A 20,233-nucleotide genomic window follows, 5' to 3' on the forward strand; every position below is an offset into this window, starting at 1 on the left:
TCAGTAGTTAGTTACAAAAGGTAGATAGGTAGGTAACAGATAGGTAGATAACGCTTGCCTTGCACTCTCAGGACACTCAGCAGTTAAAGAGAAGTAGCAGAAAGAGCTTTGTTCTGAAGTTCATGCAAAATAGATTAACCTGGCACCAGATGTCACCTTGGCAGTGCTCTCCAAGGTGTTAGATTTGATAAGTAATAGGTATGAACATGTGTGTGGATCTTGCTTTCTATAACAGAATAAATCAAATTATGCTTTAAAAATGAGACCTTGGCAAGTGACTGAATCTTATGAGCCTCAGTTTCCTAACAACTTATGGTACTAATAACACCTACCTCATAGGGTTGTTGGAACAAATCGGGTGAGGTGAAGCCTACAAAAGACATTTGCAAACCGTAAAGTACATTGCTCGTATAAGCCTCTGTCCTGAACTCAGATGTCCTCACTCCTTCAAATACCTGGGGTGGTGTCTGCTGTACCAAGGGTTTCAGCCAGTGGCTAAGGGTTAGAGCCACCTGCAACCACCACCACCCAGACCAATTAAATCAGAATTGGTATCTTTTCTTTTCTTTCTTTTTTTTTTTTCTTTGAGACAGAGTCTCAGTCTGTTGCCCAGGCTAGAGTGCAGTGGTGTCATCATAGCTCACTGCAACCTCAAACTCCTGGGCTCAAGTGATCCTCCTGCCACAGCCTCCCGAGTAGCTGGGACTACAGCTGCAAGCCACAACACCGGGCTAATTTTCCTTATTTTTTGTAGGGACAGAGTCTTGCTATTGCCCAGGCTGAGAATTGGTGTTTTTTGAAAAGCTTTCCAGGGAATTCTAATCAGTAGCCAGAGTCAGAAATCACTGTTCTATGACATGTTTCCTCCCAAGTTCTGTATGAAGTCCTGTCAGATGGCTCTCTCTGCTTCTGGATGGCAACTAGCAATAAAAAGGAAAGAGGAGAAAGTGCCCCTAACCAGATGCCGGCTTCTTCACTGCTGCTGCCCTGAAATGGGGTTTTAACAACCCTGGCTCCTAATTCTGGAGCGCTGCTACACGCCGAGTGATCTGCGTACAGGATCCCTTGGCATCCTCCCCGTACCTCTGTGAGGCAGATACTATTCTTCCCCATTTTTAAAACAGCTTCATCGAGATATAATTCACACGTAGAATTTGCCCACTGAAGTATACAATTCACCAGCTTTTAGTATATTCACAGAGTTGTGCAACTATCATCACAGTCCGTTTTGGAACATTTTCATCACCCCCAAAAGAAATCCTGTACCCCTTAGATATCATTCCCTACATTTCCCATCTCCCCACCCCTAGGCAATCAGGGTACGGGTTCTGCCTCCTGCCTCTGTAGATCTACCTCTTCTGGATATTTCAGATAAATGGAATCATGCAACATGTGGTCCTTCATGATGGCTTCTTTCACCCAGCATAATGTGTTCAAGGTTTGTCCATATTATAGCATGCATAATATCACTGCTTCATTCCATTTTATCGCTAAAGAATATTCCCATTGTATGGATATAACACATTTTATTTATCCATTCACCAATTGATGGACATTTGGATTATTTCACTTTAGGGCTATTATGAGTGATGCTGCTATAAACATTCATGTACAAGTTTTTGTGTGGACATGTTTTCCTTTCTGTTGGGTGTATATGTAGGAGTAAAATTGCTGGGTCATATGGTAAATCTATGTTTAACCTTTGAGGAACTGCCAAACTGTCTTCCAAAGTGGCTGCACCATTTTACATTCCTACCAGCAATTTGTGATTACTACTTCTCCATGTCCCCACCAATACGTTATTATCTTTTTTTTTTTTGAGACAGAGTCCCACTCTGTCACCCTGGGTAAAGTGCAGTGGCATCATAGCTCACTACAACCTCAAACTGCTGGGCTCAAGTGATCCTCTGCCTCGGGCTCCCAGAGTGCAAGGATTACAGGCGTGAGCCACCATGCCTGGCCTATCTCTCTTTTTAAATTATAGTCATCCTAGTGGCTGTAAAGTGGTATCTCATTGTGGTTTCAATTTGCATTTCCTTAATGGCTAATGATGTTGAGCATTTTTTCATGCACTTTTTAGCCATTTATATATTTACTTTGGAGAAATGTGCATTGAGATCCTTTGTCCACTTTTCAACTGGGTTATTTGTCTTTTTATTATTAATGGTTGTAATAGTTCTTTATATATCCTAGCTACAAGTCCCTCACCCAATCTATGACTTGCAAAAATGTTCTGTCATTCTGCAGGTTGTCTTTTTATTTTGTGTCCTTGGAAGCACAAAAGTTTTAAATTTCAATGACGTTCAATTTATCTGTTTTTTATTTTGTTGCTTGTTTTTTGTATCATATCTAAGAAATAACTGCCTATCCAAGGTCACAAAGATTTATCACTGTTTTCTTCTAAGTGTTTTATAGTTTCAGTTATGAAATTTAGGTCTTTGATCCATTTGAGTTAATTTTTATATATGGTGTGAGGTAGGGGTCTATTTCTCCTACTTTTACAAGGGAGGAAACTAAAGCTCAAACATCTAGCGATCTCTCCAGAGACAAACTATTCCTATGCAGCGGTTTTGCTTTGCTACATGGCTTCCAAAAAGCCAAGGGTTTTATTGGTGGAAGTTGAGGATTTGACAGGGGATAGGGAGAAGGGCTACAGAGGCAAACTGTGGAGGTGTTTGTCATCCAGAGCATACACATGCACTACTACGCTCAGTAAAAGGGGACCGTGCAGCCATGGAGCAGAGCACAGGCAATGAGCCCCAGCACATGGAACATTGTGCACAACCTCAAGGGGTGGCTAAACCCAGGGTAGGCCTGGACCTCCCTCCCAGCACCTTCATAGCATGCCTGAATCTGTCCACATGTCCTTCTAGGTCTCTGTGCTCCAACCTCAGACCAAGTTACCTTGTGCCTTTGGGCACAGTAGAGGGAAGAGAGACTTCAATGGCTCCACAGTTGTTCAGCCAGATGAGTCTCGCCCATGAGAGGACTTAGTTTCCCAACTCTGAGTTTATGTTGCCAGTGGATCTGGGGTCATCAAAGTAAGAAGCCCAGCATTGACTGAAGAGGCTACTTTTTGGGGCTGCAAAAAATACCTGATGGCTGATGGGAATGTAGCAATGACCTTAACACCATAGGAAGCAAGATAAGGGTGGAGGGGGTTCCTAGAAGGCAGCTCAGGGGAAAACAGAGGGTTGAAGAGCCTTCTCATTTATAATTTTTGATGATAACTAAAACTCCAGCTGCATCTAAACTGCATAAACAACCAGAAACAGGAAGGTCTGCTTGCTTCCCTGAAACCCAGGCCAAAGTTTCAACACATTGGAAAGGCCAGCGCTGTCAGAATAGATGATGCACTACAAATGGACTCAGGCCCTAATAAAGGTAATTTACACACATATTGCACTGCAGTCAAGGTCATCTTTCACACAGTGCCTCACTTAATCTTCAAGATAAGACTCAGCTGACTTAACCAAAGTCAACTGGGAATGAGCGGGACAGCAAGACTTTGAACCCAGAAGCTTGAACCTAAGTGCAGAGCTCTTCCCAGAAAGCAGCCACTCTGGTTAGGAAGCCAGGATGGTGCCCTGTTCCCATGACACCCAGGCACCTCCAAACACTGAGGCTACCCACCATTTCCAAAGGCAAAGTACCCTCAAGGAAACGAAAGCCCAAGAAACAAGTTTCTGATTCAATTATAAAAACTAATGTGTATGATCGACATATCTGAAAAGTGAATCGCAGCCCTACCCTACATATGTGCGTCTTATTAAGTTGCCAGGCATCATGTAAAACCTTTACCTGCATTAGTTCATTTAATTATCATAGAAACACTAAGGTAGGTGCCATTATTATCCCCATCCATGCTAAGATAGAAAATAGAAGAAGCAGCCATTGGGACTTCCTGAACCTTTCAGAGGTGTCTGGTTCCTGCTAAGAACATACAGATCCAGCCACATCCCTACCACCACCTCTCCAGGGGGCCCTGTGCTGGGACCACACTGGGTGTGACCAACCTCTGATTTTAAATAAAGGCTTCAGAACCCTTGTGAATGCTCAGGCTACGGTATCCAATAAGGCTCAATACCACAGGCCCAATGTTAAATTAAACACACTCATAGCTGTCTTTAACTATCACTCATTCGCCCTCAAATTTAATCATTTAAAAAAAAAAAAACCTAACAGCTTTTTAAAATGTGCTAACAAAGTAACGGAACTAAAGTGGAAATTAAGGATTTCAAAGATGAGTTAGGAGATTCTGTTCCAAGAAAGGACAGATTGGATCTCTCTGCCAAACAAGTATGAGACCAAAAAAGCATCTGAGTCAGGGGGAAGAAGGCCAATGCTATTCCAAAGAGCCACAAATTAAAAACCAATTATGCAAGGCTTGCTAAAAAATGTCAGTGGGCTGCCTTTGTGTTTCAAATCACTAAAAACACAAGCATGCTTAGGCCAACATTTATCCAGCACATCAGCTGCTTTGGGGCAACTTTTTATGCTCAGGCTAAACATGGATGAACGTCTTGGTCTGTTATGAACAAACTCTGGGAAGACCACCTGTGGCTGAGAGGGAATATGCCTTCCAAGTCCACCCTGTGGTCCGCAGATTCCAATTCGCACTTCACCCAAAGGTGAAAACCCTCTAATGTTCTCCAAGTGTCCTGGAGAAGGTAGAACATTACCAATGTGAAATCCACAGTTAAGTGTCCTCTCCTGAGCTGAAAATAACAAGGACATGGATCCGGTGACCAGGTGGAATATGTGCAGGAAACTGCACCACCTTGGAAAGGACGGTCCATGGTGGCATGCGATATTCACTGACTCCTCAAAGTGAAACCCTTGGAATGCTCCCTGACAAGGATCGGAAGAGCCTGAGGAGAGGTATAAACAGTTTAGAGTCACGTTCCCAAATGCAGCTGGGGAATCTCTGAGCCTAATAACTACACAGACTGCCTGGACTCTACCCTCGGAGATTCCGATTCCGTGAGCCTGGGGTAGGGTCCGAAAATCTAAATTTTTAAGAAGTTTCCCAAGCTGTCTTAATGATCAGCCAAGTCTGGGAATGGTTGGTTTGATTTTCATTGTGTTCTCTTTTTTTCTGCCTGAAGCCACTTAAATTCAGGAATAGAAAGCTAATGAACAACGGCTGGAGGTAGGAATTGAGAGATACAGCAATCGAGAGACAGAAAGTTTACGTGACTTGCCGAGTTGACACCATTAATAATGTTCAAACCGACTAGCAAGTATTAGACACGTACAATCCATATGAGGCACTGAACAGAGTCTGGTAGAAGTAAAAAGAAATGTATAATGTAGTCCATGCCCATGGGACCTAAACATGGGACACAAACTCACACACAGGCTGGTGACACAGACACTGTGAAGTGGGCTGGGTATAAGGCTGGGTATAAGGCTGAGTATAAGCAGTGGAGACTTTGGCCAACCAAAGACAGCATGCTAGTACAGATAGCATCTGCTCCTCAGCCTCAGCCTCTTGTTGCATATAAATGTGTGGCCTAGAGTGACTAGATATTCTGGTTTTTTGAAAGAAGTAAGAAAGTCTACAGCCTGAGCAAGAGTGACACCCCATCTCTACAAAAACTAGAAAAAGTAGCCAGGTGTGGTTGTGTGCACCTGTAGTCCTAGGTACTTGGGAGGCTGAGGCAGGAGGATCCCTTGAGCCCAGGAGTCTGACGTTGCAGTGAGCTATGATGACGTCACTGCACTCTAGCTGGGCAACAAAGAGAGACCCTGTCTCAAAAACAAACAAAAAAAATAAATAAATAAGAAAGAAAGTCTACATTTCACAGCTTTTAAATATAGCGATTCATTCAATTTAACAAAAACAAGAAAGGAAGAAAAAGAAAACCACACTCTGAGGGCCAAACAAGACTCATCTGTAGGCTGACTCCTTTCTTAACAGGTCATTCAGTCCAGCCTCCCTTGAATTCTTGAGTCCCCTCTAGGGCTTTGCAGAGTGGCCCAGAGGATGAGGGGTCCCATCTGGCAGGTTATTTGTTAAGTGAGAGTTCGGTGGGTGTCTGTGTGTGCAAGGGTGGGGCCCCTGGCCTCCCTCCCCTCCCAACTGAAAATGCATTCCAGGCCCACAGGCAGGGTGTGGCCACCATAGCCACAGCAGCCTGCCTGCGAGCCGGGAAGGGCCAAGATCTTCAGGCCAATAGGGACAGCAGGATGAAAAATGGAGGAAGGAAAGCTCTCGAGAAAGTTGGAGGACAAAGCTGTCTTGAAAAGGAATACTGGAAAGGAAAGAAGAAGAAAGAGGGAAGAAAGAAGCAACAGCTCTAACGTGACCCAGGAAATGATGTCCCCAGAGCCCCTGGCTGACCATCAAACTGAGCAGTCCTGCCACTGTCCACCCCCCCTTGCTCCACTTAATTTTTCTTCATGGTTCTGACACTACTTGCCCTTTTCTATCGCATATTAACTTGCTTATCTCTGGATGCCCTCACTACAACATATGGCTCCAAGAGATGTGGGACTTTGTCCACTTTGTCTGTAGTTCAGTTCCCAGTGCCTGGCACAGTGCTCAGCACATAGTAGGTGCTTAACAAATATCAGGAGAACAAATGGACTGCAGGCAAGCAGTTGGCACCAAACAGTTTAGCAATATGAGTCAGCTATATAATAACAATGACAGCAACACAAAGCACTTTATAGTTCACAAAACCTGTTGTTTAACTTAATTTCTCTAGTTTTCTTTTACTGAACTGCTTCGTGCCTTTGGACCCGGCCCAGGAGACTGCTGGCCTCTGCAGGGTGGACAGCCCCGAGCCAGCCCTGACACAGCTGCCTGCACAGTGGCTTGGCCCGCGCGCTCTCTGGGGCACGGGAGACGACGAGGCTGTAGAACTGCAGGGCTCAGCAAGGACTGGGCCATGTCGTCAAAATGATCAAGCGTCTGGGGCCAGGTTCAGGTCCATCTGGCCTCCCCAGCCCAACAGAACTCTGTCTAGATGCCTGGAAGGGGTCTAGTGGGGGAAGGAGACAGCACAGCACACGGTTAAAGCTTTGGCTCCGAAGTCAGACTGCCTGGGCTCATTTCCCAGCTGTGACCTTGGACCTCTCTAAGCCTTGTGGACCTCATCTGTAACGTGGGTATAACGACAAAAACAATTACTTCACAGGGTTCAAGTGAGGACCTTCACAAAGAGTGCCTCGTACCGTGCCTGGTGCTTAGCTCAGCACAAGTCGGAAACGGCTGTAAGAGCAGCGGCACCGTCATCGCCACCCAGGCCCCAGTCCTGCCACTGTCCAGCAGCGTGACCCTGAGTGCCTGAACCTCCTCCCTAGACCTTGAATTCCTCTTCTCTAATACGGGGGTAACCTGGTCACCAGGATTGAGTAAGGAATAAACAAGACCACGCATATTAAGCACTTAGCGCACGGCCTGGTACATATTAAATGTTTAATAAATGTGAGCTAGTATCTTATTATTTAAGAAACTGCTACTAGTCTAAAATGCTGACATGAAAATCCATTAAAGCAGTTTGCCCTATGCAAATACGTCTTTGCAACACAGGTTCTTCAGCTGCAAGTTTCTCTCCCCACCCCCTTGAGTTTTTAGACGCTCCAAAAATCAGGTCCCCCCTGCCCCTGGGTCTGACTTAGGAAGCATTTGGAGGTGGGTTCCCAGAGCAGGGCGGGCCTCCCGCTCCACCAGCCCGATCCTCCTCGTTCCTCGCCTCTCCATCTGCCTCTCCGCCCCCACAGCAACTGCAGTCTGACAGCGAGGGAGAGGACATGCAAATACGCCCTAAAAACGGCTTGTTATTTTCACGGCCGGGATGGTGCCCGTCTGTGGGTGCCTGTGAGGACAGCGCGTCACTGGCAGGTACAGGGCAGATGCCACCAATTTGGGGGTGGCTGTAAAATGTAAAAATACCCAACCCAAATAAAGGCCTTTTCCAAAGAAAAGGAAAGTTCCTTCAGTGTCTTTTGCAGAGAGCGGTGGTAACTCAGCGCCCCGGGCAAACCCCCGCCCAAGGCAGCTGGCTGTTTACACCCGGTGAAACTGCTTAGCTGCTGGCTCTCAATGGCAATTAACAGACGCTTTCAAGTCATGGACCTAGGAAGGTGACTTGCAGAGGACCAAAAGACCAGGGTCCTCCACAAAGAAAACACAACACTAAATAAGCCAGGAAATGCTATCAACCGCACGTTGATTTACAAGATCAATTCAGGAGAATATAATCACAGTCAACTCTCATCTTGTAATCAACAGTCCTTAGTGGGCACCTACGCTGTACCTAGCGCAGGTGTCTTGAGTACAGGTGGGCACAGCAGGGACCAGGCAGGGGAGGTAAAGGAAGGCAGCTGGTGGTAACAAAAGCAAAACCAACGGTGTAAGCAGGATTGAGACGACAGGGAGGTGTAGGCGCCTGTGGCAAACTGGAGACAAGAAAAAGTGAAGTGGCTCTGTCGTTCCATTTCGCCGCTGCCATGCCGGAACAGGCCAGTGTGGGACCAGATCTTCCAATTTTTTAATCAAAATTTTCAAGTGAAATGTGGGTTTGAGTTTCTTTTAAAACACGGTGCTGGCCAAACAAAACACATCTGAGAGCCAGATCCAGGCTGCAAACGGCCAGTATGCCACCCCGGCCAAGCCCCCAGCAGTCCTTCTCTGCAGCTTTTATGGTGCTTGTGGGGAGAAGGGGAGCTGAGAAGTAGTTGCATAATATCCCCAACTCTCCCCTCTCCCGTCGGTACCCAGACACCCTTCTCCATTCAAGAATCCCTCTCTCCAGCCCTCTGAGGTCCACCGAGGCACACCTTTGTGAATGCTCCCCCCAGGCAGGGCCACTAAGCACCTGATGCTCAGCTGCTTCCCACGCCCTGCCCACCCCAGCCTCCTCTCCGCCTCCCGCCACAGGATCCTTCTCCCTTCCTTCCTTCCAGGTGGCAGCTACTCCAGCAGGCCTGGCAGGCCTCCCTGGGGCAAGCCTTTGGACAAATGGCCAGCCCTGGGCAGGTGGCTGGGGACATGCCCTGCACTGATCCTCTGCCATGCTGGGGACTTCTGCTGCTCAGCAGTGCCCCAAGAAAAGGGCTTCAGGTGCAGGGGACTTGAGCAGGGGCTGCCCCACCTGTGGGTCCTTTGCAAACCACCATCTAAGGCAGATGATGCTGGCAGCTGCGTAGGAAGGGAAGCCACGCCACTCTTCTTCCAAGCTCCCTTGTTCAGCTGCAGACAGGGGCCAAGAGGGGTGGAGGCCGTGATGTGACCAATGACGACAATTTTTAAAGATAACCCAATATTGGCATTCCCTTGCATACTTTTCGAGACACGTGCGCATTTCCATTATCTGGCCTGATCTTCCGCCACCCCAGAGAAATTGCCAACACATTATCGTTCATTACTGTTATCATCATCACTCTTCCCTGCCCCTGGAAGACACAGGTTAAGCATCCTACCCGAGCCCCGTGCTTCTCAAACTGCGTCCATGAGTCCCTCGGGATCTTTTAAAATGCAGATTCTTATTCAGAAGGTTTAGGGTGAGGCCAAGATTGCCCGTTTCTAACAAGCCTTGGGATGGCACTGATGCTACCAGTCCTCAGACCACGCTTTGAACAGCAAGGCCAAGGTACCACGGCGGGTTTAGGGCCAGAGCTGGGACTCTAACCCAGGTCTCCTACCCCAGGACTCTGCTGGGGTAAGACGCTCTGCTCACCTCACTTTTCACGGGCTGGGGCCTCTTGCCCAGTTTCACCTCCAGGAAGTGCAAGGGTGCGATCATGGCCCCGAGGTTGCGGATGTCGGCGTATTTCAGCTCCTCTGCGGTCAGGGCAGAGCTGGGGAGTCCGGTCAAGGGGCCGAGCCCTGGCAGAGAGCCCGCTGTCACAGAAGGGTCTGGGATCTGCCCAGGCATCATAGCAGGAGGAGCAGCAGGCCAGCCTGGAGTGGGCGAAAGAAGAGGAGGACAGGAACAGTCAGCCAGGTAGGGGCTCCAGGAGGGCTTAACCCCCCGACCCTTGCCAGGACCTGGGGCTTCCTTCACCAACGTTCCCCTGAATCCCCTCCCCACCCAGTTGCTCTTCCTGCCCTTAAGTCCTTCCTATTACAGAGGAAAACTTGATCAATTCATCCACACCAAGGTCATCCTTGCTACTGCCAAAAGTGTTTTCCTTTTTTTTTTTAAACACAATACTTTGCAATCATAGGCAACATTGAATCAGCATTTGCTATGTACTGGGCACCAGGTAATCCTTCCACCTGCCCCATTAGACCAGACCAGAGGCCATTACACAGAGGTAGAAGCCACGGCTTAGAAAGATAACTCCCTCAAGGTTAAATGCGGTTAAAACTGGGGGAGCTGGGATTTATTTGGCAACAGACAGCCCCTAAAGAGAGAGAATGATAATGGTGGAATCTCAAGCACCTTTGCACCTGTTTGAGAGAGAGCTATTTTTGGTCTGGCATGGTGCCTCCCCTCAAATCAGACATCCTATTCTGCATACTTGTTAAGACACCCTGAATAGCAGATGAAGCAAATCTAAGTTAAAGAAAGAGAGAGTGTGTGTGCGTGCTCCCGTGCCTGGTATCTATGAGGAACAGGCTGAGGCAAAGGAGGTGAAATTAATTAGTGTGTGCTTTCCCAGTGGAACCCAGTACCAGAAAATTTCTTCATGGTCTCTTCATCCTCAGAGCAAACACATATTCTAGCTCTGCCAGACCTGAAAGGTCTACAAGGTAAGATGTCCATGAAAGGACATCAATTAGGTCAACACAGAGGGAGTTCTTATTTCTTCCTTCCCTTTACTGGGGGAAGCTCATGGGTGAAGAAATGGTCACCTCAAGGCTCAGATGGCAGTGAAGAGTGCTGGGCTGCCAATAAAGCCATCTAGTCCCTTAAAGGGCTCCTACCTATCCATCTCCCTTGTCACTGACCACCTACTATGAGCCAGCAGGTCCTAGGAACACAGAGGTCAGATGTGCACAGTCTTAGCTTCTAAGCAGCATTTAAGTAGCATTTTGGTACAAAACTCCTCCTGGATTCGAGTCCTGTAAAGAAAATCATTTCTCCCTCTTCTCACCTTTCTTCCCAGGACCATAAAATCAAAAGCCCCAGGGTCTTAGAAATCCTGAGAAAAAATCTTCAGCCTACTCTCTGCCCATGGAGGGAGATGCATTTGGCAAGATGGGAGATTGATCTGCTGTCCGTCAGACCACGCGTCTCTGTTGGGCCACGCTGTTCTTGGGCTATCTGCCTCCTGCAGGAGTGGCCCTGGAGGGTGACCCACAGCCACCTTCCCCCATTCAGGTTCTCAGGTCTAGATCATTCAAGAGAGGGGCATTTGTGAGCCCATGTTGGCCACAAGCGCAAGCCATGTTCTCCATCTCCATTCACTTTTGACAGTGAAATTCAGTTCCCTGTCTGAGTCCGGTGTCTACTTCTCAATAGGTTCTGCACTCCCAGGGGGAAAGCATGCAAGTAATTTGCACCCGCAGACCACAAAGGCTTCCACTGGACATCACTTTGTTTAAAGAAAGGTACATGGTAATGGGCGGTGGACCTGCCGTTTCATCCTCAGAACACCTGCTGCCTCTGCCCAGGAAGCCATCTGCCCACAGCTCCCGGCCTTGCACCCAAGTTCGTATTTGGTGTCCCCAGGCTCCTTTTTTTTTTTTTTTTAAGACAGGATCTTGCTCTGTCACTCCAGCTAGAGTGCAGTGGCATCATCATAGCTCACTGCAACCTCAAACTTCTGGGCTCAAGCGATCCTCCTGCCTCAGCCTCCTGAGGAGCTGGGACTACAGGCCCACGCCACCATGCTCGGCTAATTTTTCTATTTTTTGTAGAGACTGGGTCTCACTCTTGCTCAAGGCCTCAAGCGATCCTCCTGCCTCGGCCTCCCAGAGTGTCAGGATTACAGGCGTGAGCCACCTCGCCCGGCCCCCCGAGCTCTTTCATGTGTGTTCCACCTACTACATCTCTCACACCTGGTCCCCTCAGCTGCTCCTTCCCACCCCACATCCCTTCTCCCCCTCCTTAGCATCCAGTGTCCCCTGGGCCCTGTCAGAAAACGACCTGAGACTCAATCACATAGAGTTATAGTCTTAGAGCTAAAGGAGACCCTGTGCTCACCCAAACCATTTCCTTGTTTTGACATAAGAAAACTGAAGCTCAGAGAGGTTAAATGACCCACTCAACATCACACAGATAAAGAGGGACAGAGCCAGGGTGAGACTCCTGGTCCCCAGATGTTGGGACCAAAGCTTTATCACTGCCCTTTTTGCTTCCCCTCCTGGGTGGAAGCGGTGTTGATGCCTTTGGCAGAAGGAATAACCTTCCATGGTGGACTTTCAGACACGAGCCCACAGTAGAGGGTCATTCTCCTGCACAGAGGACCCTCTACCTCCCACAGAGATCCAGGTTTAAGAAGTTCCCTGAATAACCCATGGCAGCTTGAGCGGGAGCCCAGACATAGAAATGGCCCCTGAGACCTCTCACATATGAGTGATCCACGTGCTGTGATCCTCCCAGACCCTGAGCTAGACCGGAGTCCAGGGGCAGCAAGAGAGCCCCTCTCCACACCCTGGAACTGAGCCTGCAAGGCAGAGAGGGCTGCAGGCTGCCACGCTAGGAGGCTGCTCCAGAGCACCATGAAGGAGCTGCACGTTCCCCTCACCCTCCTCTAGGGAGAACAGGAAAGGGGGCAGTGCAAGAACCCATTCCTATGTGGCAAAACTGTGCCTGGGCCTAACTAACTGTGTGGCCGCCTGGCAAGCGAAGGGGTGACTTCCAGTGGCCAGCAGCAGTCATGGCTGGGTGCTGCCCAGGTGCCCCCAGTGCTTAGTACCATTTCTGGCTCAGAAAGCGTCATCAATAAATACTTGTTGAATCAATAAGTGAATGAATGAATGAACAAATGATAAATTCACGGCAGAGCAAAATCCCGCAAGTGGCATAAAAATCTGTCTCTGGAAGCTTAGATGTTCGTTGCCAGGCCATCATTCCACCTCCAGGGTATTCGTTCCCACAATAGACCCCAAGAAAAATACTCCCAAGGCTTCTGTGTGTTTCCCTGCCTAAGCCATCTCCAGGAGATGGAAGCCAGACCCCACTCCGTTCCAGGAATGATGGTGTCTGCGTGCAGCTTCTGTTTATCTTCACACAGATGGTATAAATGAGACACTAACAAATGATCCCCAAATATAATGAATTATCTGCTACTGTGGGACCCCCTGGAGGGGTGCCACCCCTGGGAGCAGTGGCCCCACAAATTCTTGCCATTCCTGCTCCCCCGTGAATCCATCCCAGTGACAAGCCTCACCCAGGGGACCAGGCGCCAGGCTTTCATTTGGAGAAGCAGAGATCTTCCTTTCTTTCCTTCTTCTGCAAGGGAGCCCCTAACAGCTCAGATACAAACCACAAAGTCCTTAACCCTGCCTTCCCTGGGAGACAACCCTACAACCACAGCAGCTGACACTCGCCTGCGAGAAGTCATCCTAAACATCTCTGGGGATGGGGTCAGGAGACCGAGGAGTCAGGGGGCGGGGGAGTGCCTTTCATAATTGGATCCTCATTAACGGCAAAGAGCTGGCTGACTATCTAAGGCTGAAAAGCAACTTTGGTGATTTGAAAAATAAAACAATTTGATGTGATTTAGGGATCTATTAAAAAAAGGGGTGGTGGTGGTGGTGGCAGTGGTGGCGGGGAACACATCAGAGCCAGGAGGAATTTACCCACTTCAAGAGAGACTTAGGAGAGATGACAAGAGGTGAAATCATCTCCCAGACTGGCTGTTCCATACGGAAACAATTTAGTAGGGAAAGGAGAACGATTCACTAAAAGCTTTAGGAGAAGAACCCGGAGTTTTTTCCCTTCAAAGCCCAGGAGGTCTGAAAGGCAGATAAACACCCTCCATGTCTCTGTTAGTGACCGCGGTGCGTAAATAGCAAGCTAGCGCCATAGGTTGGCAGAACATCCAAATTGGGAAACGGGGCTTGTGCCTCAAAACACAGGCCTGGAGTCCAAAAAGAATTTGGCAATTGGGGACACTGACTAGGAATCAGTTGGAAGCTAACCAACAAAGAGAAGCTGGGTCGTGTACAAGTCCGAGATGGGGACTGGCTAGCAAGGCATGAATGGGACAGAACGGGTTCAGAAGGTCACAGTCCACCCTAAGCCGTTGTTGAGCCTGAGATTACGGGTGATCTGATGCCGCTCACTAAAAGCCAGCTTGAGGAAAGCAGGGGCCAGATGGATCCACAGGGAAAGAACTTGAAGAAAGGATCTGCTATCTGTATCTCCCTACTCTGACTTCCTCGGGGATTTGTAGGTGCACAGTCTGGGCAAGGCAAAGCAGAAGAAAAGCCACAAAACAACTCAAGTCCAGAAAATGGGCTCTCCTGGGAGATATTCACATGAAGAGTCATTTCAGCTAAAAGAAAAAAGGTAGTGGTCACTTCCCTCTTAGCTTCTTCTCTTGTTTGCTGTACGTACATCTGCAGGATACCTTAAATCTTTTTTTCATGGGAGTGTCTATAAATAAATAATGGTCTTGCTTTGATGGGTCAAACTTATAAAGGGATAGTCTTATTAGAAAGTGGCCAGTAGTTGGTATCTTCATCCAGAATGGCAAAGACAGGTGAAGGAAAAAAATAAAAATAAAAAGGCAGGTTAAGAGAAACTTAGGATCGGCATGATGGACTTCATGTCCATAGAAACAACAGTTTAAGGGAGGCTATACAATCCCTGGGCCTCTTTGAGAAGGTTAGTTCCCCTCCAGGTAAGTAGTTGGCTTGGACTGGCATCAGGAACCAGGAATAAGTGTGCATGTGGGTGCAGATGAGGCTCAAGGCCTGGAGCTAAGAGAAAGTGTCAAGTCAAGGAGTGGGGAGGGTTACAGGCCAAGCCTCAGGAGCAACGGAGGGGCTGGAAGTCAAGGGCAGGGTGTGGCAACTGAGAGTCGGCAACAAGAGTGGGAGGTCTTGGGAGCTGGCACCCAGGAAGATTCCCAGGAGACAAGAGGATGCAGAGGCCAGGAGAGGAGGAGAATGGAGCTGGGCGAGTAATAATAGAGTGTAGTACCCACTATCACAAATCTTGGAGAATTAAACGCCAAACTTCTTCTTGGAGCTGCAGAGTCATCCAGGATGACCTCTCTCTTGGAAACTGAATGATGTAGGTCAACCAGCTTCCAAAAGACAAGGAGATCCAGGAGGCGAGGAGCAAGAGGATGGAGAAAGCCCTGAGACTGAGAATGTTGGCTGTCCCCAGCTCTGCAGGGAGGGGAGGGAGGTAGGGTAAAAGAGGGAGCTTTGGAGTCCAGTTGCCTGCGTGTGAGTCCGAGCTCTGCCCCTTACCAGCTGTGTGAGCTTGGGCCAGTTCCCTAATCTCTCTGAGCCTCACTCTCCTCAGCCATAAAGTGGGAATAACCGTGTTATTTGCCCTGGATGGCTGCTGAGAGGATTAAATGAGTTAATGCCTGGAAAGTACCTGGAACAGCGCCTGCACACAGTGAGTGTGAAGTCAGCGTAGCCACAGGGCCCTTCTTTCCTGGAGAGGCGCTGGTGCTGCATGGCCCCTCAAGGTCCCTTCTGGAGTATTCCCACTAACAGTGGTCTCCCTTTCCTACAGCCACTAGGAGGAGTCTCCTCAGAGGATTCTCTGTTCTCTCACTTTCCAGCTCTAAATCCCAAGCGGGTAGGGCCATCCTGCATCCTGACAGTTAACTGCAGAATAGAAACAAGGGGTGCCAGGTCAGGGCTGTGCACAAAGGTACAGAAATGGGGCCCAGCACCTGCCCTTTGTCTCAGTTTATTCTAAGATCTCCTCTACCCTGCAGGCCAGAACACAGCTGCATAGACCACTGGCAACAAGGCACCACCAACAGGCTGGGTTTCCGTTCCAGCCCCAGAAGCAGAGGACCAGCGCCTGCTGTGTCCTTCAATCTACTCCATCCCTGTGCTGCTTGGAAGGGGTCACTCCTCGGGTCTTCATAAGAAGACGATGAGGGATGGCTGGGCTCAGGAGAAGCCACTGCACACAGCAGGCATGACCCCTGCATAGCCATCCCAGCCAAAGAAGAACCTGCAACCTTCCCCTTGGGGACTCCTGCTCTTCCCTGGAGACCAGAGAAATGCTTCCAACAAGATCCTACCTATAGACACAGCTTTGTCCTTTGCCTAACGTAGGTGCTCAGTAAATACACATGAAGTCATTTCTGCCAGGAAAGTACTGCCACTGGACAAGCTTTCTATCCTCTCTTACTGCCTCAGCCCAGTTCTTGTCCTTGGTGACAGGGGTAAATAGTACCACACATGGCACAGACGTCCACACAGAGCGTGATAACTGCTTTGGTCCTTTGTAAACATGCCATTGGCCAGCTAAAGCTTTGGGAATGGAGTTCTACAACTGAATCCCACGGGCTGCAGCAAGAAAAGAGACTGAAACAACAAAAACAACAACTAAGTATGGTGGGCTCTGGCTGGGCCTCCCACAGCCAGCAGTAAGTGTAAAGAAACACATGCTGAAATTTCCGAGACTGGGTCGCTAAGGCATTTGTCTCTGCTGAGTTTTCAAAGGCCAAACCACGTACACACACACACACACAAGCGCGTGCACACACATGCACACACACACATACACACAGGCACACGGAGCTTGGCAGCCCCTAAGTTCCAGAGCTGGTAACACAAGCCACCAAACCGACTGCCAAGACAAGCAACAGAACGAGCCAGGCCCGGTTTCATTGGCCACCATACGCTGCATATGGCCCGGGACGCAGCCAAAACAGTGTTCTCACCCTCCTCAAAGGCATAGGAGACCCTCTGTTTTCAAACACACCTCCACAGAGCCTTAATTAAAGGAAAATGGAAAAATAATGTGCCTGCTGCTCTCGCCCTGCCTATGTAGGTATGCGCGCACACATACCCATACACACTCACTCCATTTTTCTCTTCCTTCCATTTCGGTTTCAAACATAATTCATTCGCATGGAAAAAAAGCAAACTGCATCCTGCAGCAGAAAAGCAGAAAAGAATGTAGCTTGCCCTCAACCCTGGCTCTGATTGCTCAAGTTGAGCTGGGCCTGAATGAATACAGAGCAGGCCAGCCTGGAGTCTGCAATTGGACCCTTCCTTTCCAGAGTGGAGCTAGAAACAGACACTAAGAGAGAGGCAGCCCATTGCAACACTAGTAACCCCCAGACAAACAGGGCCGGAGAGCCTAGCCCTGCCAAGGATCCTGCAGGTTGGAAAAGATGCCCACACATCGTGCAAACAGGTGGGAAAACAATAGCAGACGCACAGAGACAAAAGAGTTTTCCCTGACGGCTACAAAAGCTAGGCAGTGGGTGCAGGGGGAGACCCTTATTCAAACCCTTCCTAGGGGACACTGCTAGCACTTAGGGACACATTTCCTTGGAGGTGGCTGCAACCAAGCTAGGAGAAAAGTCAGAGGCCTACACACCCATGCTTTCCTGCAGCCCTTCAAATCATATAGCACCCAGCTCTTCAGGAAGATTCTGGAGCTGCCTGCAGCTCTGAACCAAAGCCAAAGTAGAAGGGGAACAGAAGAGTCTTTGAGAAATCCATCCTCCCTGTTTTAAACAAGGCAAAACCTTAACCGCCCAGAGGCATGAGAATAGATCTTGCTTCTCTTCCCTGGTCCTCAGGTTTATATAAAATCGGAGCCATGCTCACACCTGATACCTGGTTAAACTCTCGCCTAGAAACCTGCAGAGGAAGATAAGACATCCATCCAAGCTGCAACTAGATTTGCTGGAAAGGTAAAAGCAATGGGAGGTGTTTTTTAAAACCCTCAGGGAAGGGAGATTAGGGGGAAGGGAAATGATATGTGAACACAGCTCCTAGCAAGGACTTAAAGGACATTTTAGTACAAAGGTACCCAAACATGGTTCAAAGCTTCACAGTTCCTGATGCTCCTCAGACTAAGACCCTGGGGAGAGCCCACCAAGATTGAAACCTGGGTATACAAACCCACACAGTCTGCAAGCCCTTTCTGAGACACAGATGTGAGCACATCTGCCCTGAGCACATGTGCTGGGGCCATAGCCCCATGCTCTGGATGCCATTAGGGAGGGCAGCACATGGGCAAGGGTCAGGCAATCTTGCAACTGGAGATGCCCCAAAGGGCTGGTTGATTTCCCCTTCCACCAGCCTCTCCATCTCTAGCCTCACCAATGGCCCATCCATCCCTGCAAAAGAGCCAGGGCCTCCCCGTTTTCCCCGCTCCTCCCACTGACTCAGGCAAAGCCTGGCTCTGCCACCCCAGGGTCCAGGGGTCCAGGGGTCCAGGGGGAAGGGCCAATCCCCCCAGCCTCCTTTGAGGGGAAGGGCAGAAGAGAGCCTTCTAAACTGGGATGGGCAGGGGAGAGGCTGGATACCTAGAAGAGCCGGAATGCCTCCTTATGTAACCTGGCGTGGGAGACAGGGAAGACCAAAGGGGACCCTGAGCACCCCTAGGCCCCCTCCCAGCCCAGAATCCCAGAGCAATAGCCCTGAGAGAAGCTCCTTTCATTGGATCAAAACCCGGAGCCTTTCTCAGTACCCTCCTCCCGGCCCGGGTCCTCCAGGGGCCGTGCTTCCTCCCTGCGAGGAAGGCAGAGGGGGCACGAGTTGCCAGCAGGTCATCCCTCCACCACCGTCCCCCGCATCTCCCTGGCCTTTCACCCTCCATCTCTACCCCCCGGCCCGTCTCCCCGGGCAGTTGTCTCCCCACTCACCCCGCCTTCCCCGTCGCCCGAGGAGAGCACCTCCCTGCACACGGACGGGGGAGGCGAGCGCGGGAGGGAGAAGGGAGCGCCCGGCTGCCTAAGGAGCGGACGGAGCCTCCCGTCCCGGGGCGGGAACCAAAGGGAAGCCACCGGCCGCCCCGCGGGAGGGGCCCAGGCTGCGGCGCCCGGTGCAGAGAAAGCGCAGGGTCCCGGGGCTGCGGGAGCTCCCAGCGGGGCCGGGCTCCGGGGCTCGGCGGGGGCGGCTGTCCCAGGTGCCCACGGCCGGCGCGCCCCGCCCCGCCCCGCCCGGCGCCCCCCGCGCGCCCTGGCACCCACCGTGCAGAAGCCGCGGGCGGAGGCGGCGCCCCCGGGGCCGGGGCCCGGCTGCAGGCGCCGTGCCCACTCCGCGCCGCTGCCGCCCGGCCGCGGAGCTCCGCCCGGTGCCCAGGCCCGTCCCGGCCTGGGAGCCGCCGCGGCGCCAGCCCCGCCGCCGCTGCAGCGACCGCCGCCGCCAGCGCCCCCCGTCGCGGCCGCCGAGCGTCCCTCCCGCAGGCTGTGGCGGGCGGCGGGACCGGTTGCATCAGCCCCGGCTATATAGCGGCCCCTGGGCGGCGGGGAGGGGTCGGGAATGCGGAACCGGCCGAGCTGCCAGCTCCAGACGTCAGAGGGGGACGGAGAGGAAGGGAAGGAGGGGACAGGGAGGAGGGGGTGTGGATCCGGCGCTTCACACCCACTGACCTTCACCTCCCCCGCCGCCTTCGGCGCCCTCCTCCCGCCGCCGCGCGTGCTCCTCTCCCCGCAGGGGCGGCCCCGGCCCCGCAGCGCCCGCGCGGGCTCCATCCAGTCCCCCGGCTGTGCCGCCCCGCGGCTCAGGAGCGCGCGAGGAAGCGGGACGCGGCGAGCGGTTATGTAAGAGCACCCCCCGCGCACGGCCGCCCGGCTCGCACCCGCCAGGCACAGCCGCAGCCCTGGGAGACAGATGCGAGGGGGAGGCTGTGGGACAGTCCAAAGCCCCTTAGCGCATGGCCTGTGGTGACCACCTTCCTCAGTCCGGGGCGCTTTTCCCCAGACAGAGAGAGAATTTCAGCACAATTTCGTCCTTGGACTCTACAGGACCGAGTGGGTGAGGGGCCGATCTCGCCAGCTTGTGTTATTTTTCCGTGGAGAAAAGGATGGGCAGAGGATTAAGGCATTTGGGGACCTCTGCCCCTACCTATAGGCCGGCCACCGCAAGCGCCCGTGAGCCCCGAGGCGCAGCCGCACCAGCCTCCCTGCTTCTAGGGCTGCAGCCTGAGACCACAGCTTTCTCTGCGGCTGCCACAGTTTGACCCCTGGGCCTGTGCCCTGCCCCAGCAGGCTTCTCCTTTCCACCCAGGACACACCATCGAGCATACCAAGTCCTCAGCAGACCCCAGATGGCCTTCTTCCCCACTGCGACTGCCATCCTCCCAGAGAGGCGATAGTGAAGGGGACTCCAGAGGAAATGTGACATCCACGATGCCCTCCAGTATGTAAAGGCACAGAGTGACAG

General features: G+C 50.9%; 1 protein-coding gene across 3 annotated transcripts in view; it reads right to left on the reverse strand.

Moving 5' to 3' along the window:
• JDP2 (Jun dimerization protein 2) overlaps positions 1–19,276 on the reverse strand; it is a 37,948-nt gene extending 18,672 nt beyond the window's left edge. Inside the window, exons 1-2 of one of the 3 annotated variants that reach the window (XM_045563594.1) lie at positions 19,039–19,276; positions 9,690–9,913 (exon numbers count right to left, since the gene is read on the reverse strand). In XM_045563594.1, the coding sequence (XP_045419550.1) occupies positions 9,690–9,890 (201 nt within the window). In that variant the 5' untranslated portion in view covers positions 9,891–9,913; positions 19,039–19,276. Of the gene's footprint in view, positions 1–9,689; positions 9,914–10,913; positions 10,998–18,711; positions 18,968–19,038 lie in introns of those variants that run through there. The other 2 variants (XM_045563585.1, XM_045563604.1) reach the window with 2 other exon arrangements.
• Positions 19,277–20,233: the final 957 nt, after the last annotated feature.

This window comes from Lemur catta, chromosome 1 (genome assembly GCF_020740605.2).
Source record: "Lemur catta isolate mLemCat1 chromosome 1, mLemCat1.pri, whole genome shotgun sequence".
Classification (NCBI taxonomy): domain Eukaryota; kingdom Metazoa; phylum Chordata; class Mammalia; order Primates; family Lemuridae; genus Lemur; species Lemur catta.